The 6,000-nt window shown below is 42.0% G+C and overlaps 1 protein-coding gene across 1 annotated transcript in view; it reads left to right on the top strand.

The window, feature by feature from the left end:
* Positions 1-3,928: 3,928 nt before the first annotated feature.
* The window catches only part of EMX1 (empty spiracles homeobox 1), a 126,003-nt gene continuing 123,931 nt past the window's right edge, over positions 3,929-6,000 (top strand). The window contains exon 1 of the mRNA XM_073657874.1: positions 3,929-4,654. Coding sequence (XP_073513975.1) covers positions 4,315-4,654 — 340 coding nt within the window. The 5' untranslated portion in view covers positions 3,929-4,314. The remainder of the gene's footprint in view (positions 4,655-6,000) is intronic.

The following is a 6,000-nucleotide window of genomic DNA, read 5'->3' as shown; positions in this document are numbered from 1 at the left end:
ACCCCAATAATACACTGCACCCTAATAATACATTGCACTCTAATAATACACTGCACCCCAATAATACACTGCACCCCAATAATACACTGCACCCTAATAAAACATTGCACTCTAATACACTGCACCCTAATAATACACTGCACCCCAATAATACACTGCACCGTAATAATACACTGCACCCTAATAAAACATTGCACCCTAATAATACATTGCACCCTAAAAATACACTGCACCCCAATAATACACTGCACCCTAATAATATACTGCACCCTAATAATGCCTTGCATCCTAATAATACACTGCATCCTAATAATACACTGTACCCCTATAATACACTGCACCCTAATAACATACTGCACCCTAACAATACCCTGCATCCTAATAATGCACTGCACCTTAATAATTCACTGGACTATAATAATAATACACTGCACCCCAATAACATACTGCACCCTAATAATACCCTGCATCCTAATAATACACTGCACCTTAATAATTCACTGGACTCTAATAATACACTGCACCCCAATAATATAATGCACCCCAAGAATACACCTGAACCTAATAATACACTGAACTCTAATAATATACTGAACCCCAATAATACACTGCACCCCAATAATACAGTGTACCCCAATAATACACCGCATCCCAATAATACATTGCACCCTAATAATACAGTGTACCCAAATAATACACTGCATCCCAATAATACACTGTACCCCAATTATATACTGAACCATAATAATACACTGCACCCCAATAATACACTGCACCCTAATAATACACTGCATACTAATAATATACATCATCCCAATAATACACTACACCCCAATAATACACTGCACCCCAATAATATATTGCACCCCAATAATACACTGCATCATAATAATACACTGCACCCTAATAATACACCGCACCCCAATATTACACTACATCCCATTACACTGGATCCCAATACACTGCATCCTAATAATACACTGTACCCCTATAATACACTGCACCCTAATAACATACTGCACCCTAATAATACCCTGCATCCTAATAATACACTGTACCTTAATAATTCACTGGACTATAATAATAATACACTGCACCCCAATAACATACTGCACCCTAATAATACCCTGCATCCTAATAATACACTGCACCTTAATAATTCACTGGACTCTAATAATACACTGCACCCCAATAATATAATGCACCCCAAGAATACACCTGAACCTAATAATACACTGAACTCTAATAATATACTGAACCCCAATAATACACTGCACCCCAATAATACAGTGTACCCCAATAATACACCGCATCCCAATAATACATTGCACCCTAATAATACAGTGTACCCAAATAATACACTGCATCCCAATAATACACTGTACCCCAATTATACACTGAAGCATAATAATACACTGCACCCCAATAATACACTGCACCCTAATAATACACTGCATACTAATAATATACATCATCCCAATAATACACTACACCCCAATAATACACTGCACCCCAATAATATATTGCACCCCAATAATACACTGCATCATAATAATACACTGCACCCTAATAATACACCGCACCCCAATATTACACTACATCCCATTACACTGGATCCCAATACACTGCATCCTAATAATACACTGTACCCCTATAATACACTGCACCCTAATAACATACTGCACCCTAATAATACCCTGCATCCTAATAATACACTGCACCTTAATAATTCACTGGACTATAATAATAATACACTGCACCCCAATAACATACTGCACCCTAATAATACCCTGCATCCTAATAATACACTGCACCTTAATAATTCACTGGACTCTAATAATACACTGCACCCCAATAATATAATGCACCCCAAGAATACACCTGAACCTAATAATACACTGAACTCTAATAATATACTGAACCCCAATAATACACTGCACCCCAATAATACAGTGTACCCCAATAATACACCGCATCCCAATAATACATTGCACCCTAATAATACAGTGTACCCAAATAATACACTGCATCCCAATAATACACTGTACCCCAATTATACACTGAACCATAATAATACACTGCACCCCAATAATACACTGCACCCTAATAATACACTGCATACTAATAATATACATCATCCCAATAATACACTACACCCCAATAATACACTGCACCCCAATAATATATTGCACCCCAATAATACACTGCATCATAATAATACACTGCACCCTAATAATACACCGCACCCCAATATTACACTACATCCCATTACACTGGATCCCAATACACTGCATCCTAATAATACACTGCACCCTGATAATACACTGTACCCCAATAATACACTGCACCACAATAATACACTGCACCCCAATAATACACTGCATCCTGATAATACACTGTACCCCAATAATACACTGTACCCCAGTAATACACTGTACCCCAATAATACACTACACCCCAATAATACACTGCACTCTAATAATACACAGCAGCCTAATAATTCACTACACCCCAATAATATAGTGCATCCCAATAATATACTGCACCCCAATAATACACTGCACCCTAATAATACACTGCACCCCAATAATACACTGCACCCTAATAATACACTGCATCCTAATAATACACATCACCCCAATAATATACTACACCCCAACAATACACCGCTCCCAATAATACACTGCATCCTGATAACACACTGCACCCCAATAATACACCGCACAACAATAATACACTACACCCCAATAATACACTGCACCCTCATAATATACTGCATCCTAATAATATACATCACCCCAATAATACACTACACCCCAATATTACACTGCACTCCATTAATAATTACATATTGCACCCCATTAATATATAGCACCCCAATAATACACTGGATCCCAACAATACACCTCTCCCCAATAATACACTGCACCCCAATAATACACTGCACCCCAATAATACACTGCATCCCAATATTACACTGCATCCCAATAATACACTGTACTAGCGGGTGCTATGTTACATTTGCAGAGCCCCTGATATGCATAAACAGTGGAAACCCCCAACAAGTGACCCCATTTTTGAAACTACACCTCTCAAGGAATTTTTCTAGCTGTGTGGTGAGCTCCCTGAACCCACTAGTGCTGCACAGAATTTTATAACTTTGAAGCCTGAAAACGAAAAATTAAGACTTTTCTCACAAAAAATGTTGCTTTACCCTCAAATTTTTCATTTTCACAAGAGTAACAGGAGAAAATGAACCCCAAAATGTGTTTTGCAATTTCTCCTGAGTACAGCAACACCCCATATGTGGAGAAAACTACTGTTTGAGTGCACCGTAGGACTGGGAAGTGAACTAGCACCATTTGATTTTTGGAGAGCAAAATTGGCTGGAATAGACATTAGACACCATGTCGGTGTGCAGAGCCCCTGATGTGCCTAAACAGTGGAAACCCCCAACAAGTGACCCCATTTTGGAAACTTCACCCCTCAACGAATTTATCTAGAGATGCAATGAGCTCCTTGAATTCTCAGATGGTTCACAGAATTTTATAACATTGAGCCCTGAAAACGAAAAATTAGATTTTTCCCACAAAAACGTTGCTTTAGCCCCGTATTATACAGCCAGCATCTGTATCCATGTATATCTAGATTATCTCATGTAATATATAGGGGTGTCATTCTTTATATGTAGTGTCCCCCCCCAACCCATTGCAGCCTTCATCCCCAGCCCCTGCACCCCCTGATACCTGCCTCTTTCTGGCCCTGGTGTACCCTTGGTTACCAGTCACCCAGCCCCTTGCATGGACACACCTGGGCATGTGAGCAGCACCCAGCACCCATACAGTGACAGTCCTGGCTGATGTCTGTGAGACAGTTCGGAGAATTAGGAGTTAACCCAGTTGAGAGCCCTCCTCTCATGAATGATTCATGAGCTGGGTGGAGCAGCAGTCATGCAGACCCCTGCAGCCTCCTCCACCTCTCAGAAGAGTTGTTGCTTTTGGGGGTTGATCACCATCATTACTCCTGAGCGCAGCAGGTGAGGAGGTGGTGGAGCCCAGGACAGGTAACCACTCATCACCTCCAGGAGGAGAAGAAGGAGAAGGAGAAGAAGAAGAAGAAGAAGGAGAAGGAGAAGGAGAAGGAGACTTGTGTGGAGGAATCTCAGGGAAGCTTAGGAGAAGGTGCATGGATGCAGAAGTCTGCAGCTGAGGACTGGAGCCCTTGTGCCTGGAGAGTGGTCCTGGATTTGGGGGGTTGGGGGGCAGGGTTGACTTTGCTTGAGGAGGAGGACAGGGGCCTCCAGAACTGCGAGCCATGTTCCAGCCAGCTGGGAAACGCTGCTTTACTATTGAGTCCTTAGTGGCCAAGGACACCCACCTGACCTCAGAGGAACCTGTCAGACCCACCGCCCTGACCTACCCCAGCTCCACAGCCGAAGCCTTTGTCAGTGGCTTCCCCAGCCCAGCTGGACGCTCCCTGTACGCCAACCCAGAGCTGGTCTTCCCAGAGGCTGCTGTCACCCACCCACCCCTGACTGTGCACCCCCACCAGCTCCACCAGCACCCACACTCCTTCTATGGAGCTCAGCACAGAGACCCCCTCAACTTCTACCCCTGGGTGCTCAGGAACAGGTTCTTCCCACACAGATTCCAAGGTAACTACCCCGCCATGCCCCTTGTCTTCTGAGCTTGTGATGGCCCCTCCAGTGGCTACTAATGCCCGGCGGTGGCTACTGATATTCATATTGTATCGAAGCAGAACAATTATTGATAGATTGTGTCATCGGGTGCCAATGGCTGTCATATATCTGCTGTGTGCACTGTATATACTGTACACCCCAGAAACAGTGCCATTATCTGTATATACTGTACACCCCAGAAACAGTGCCATATAGTGATATCTGTATATACTGTACACCCCACAGACAGTGCCATATATCTGTATATACTGTACACCCCACAGACAGTGCCATATATCTGTATATACTGTACACCCCAGAAACAGTGCCATATATCTGTATATACTGTACACCCCACAGACAGTGCCATATATCTGTATATACTGTACACCCCACAGACAGTGCCATATATCTGTATATACTGTACACCCCAGAGACAGTGCCATATAGTGATATCTGTATATACTGTACACCCCAGAAACAGTGCCATATAGTGATATCTGTATATACTGTACACCCCAGAAACAGTGCCATATATCTGTATATACTGTACACCCCAGAAACAGTGCCATTATCTGTATATACTGTACACCCCAGAAACAGTGCCATATATCTGTATATACTGTACACCCCAGAAACAGTGCCATATAGTGATATCTGTATATACTGTACACCCCAGAAACAGTGCCATATATCTGTATATACTGTACACCCCAGAAACAGAGCCATATATCTGTATATACTGTACACCCCACAGACAGTGCCATATATCTGTATATACTGTACACCCCAGAAACAGTGCCATATATCTGTATATACTGTACACCCCAGAAACAGTGCCATATATCTGTATATACTGTACACCCCAGAAACAGTGCCATATATCTGTATATACTGTACACCCCACAGACAGAGCCATATATCTGTATATACTGTACACCCCAGAAACAGTGCCATATATTTGTATATACTGTACACCCCAGAAACAGTGCCATATATCTGTATATACTGTACACCCCAGAAACAGTGCCATATATCTGTATATACTGTACACCCCACAGACAGAGCCATATATCTGTATATACTGTACACCCCAGAAACAGTGCCATATATTTGTATATACTGTACACCCCAGAAACAGTGCCATATATCTGTATATACTGTACACCCCACAGACAGAGCCATATATCTGTATATACTGTACACCCCAGAGACAGTGCCATATATCTGTATATACTGTACACCCCACAGACAGTGCCATATATCTGTATATACTGTGCACCCCAGAAACAGTGCCATATATCTGTATATACTGTACACCC

This window comes from Phyllobates terribilis, unplaced genomic scaffold, assembly GCF_046119375.1.
Source record: "Phyllobates terribilis strain yellow unplaced genomic scaffold, ASM4611937v1 Scaffold_1__5_contigs__length_1240528914, whole genome shotgun sequence".
In the NCBI taxonomy this organism is placed as follows: Eukaryota; Metazoa; Chordata; class Amphibia; order Anura; family Dendrobatidae; genus Phyllobates; species Phyllobates terribilis.
Note: the sequence above shows the minus strand (reverse complement) of the source record. Positions and strands in the feature narration are given on the sequence as shown.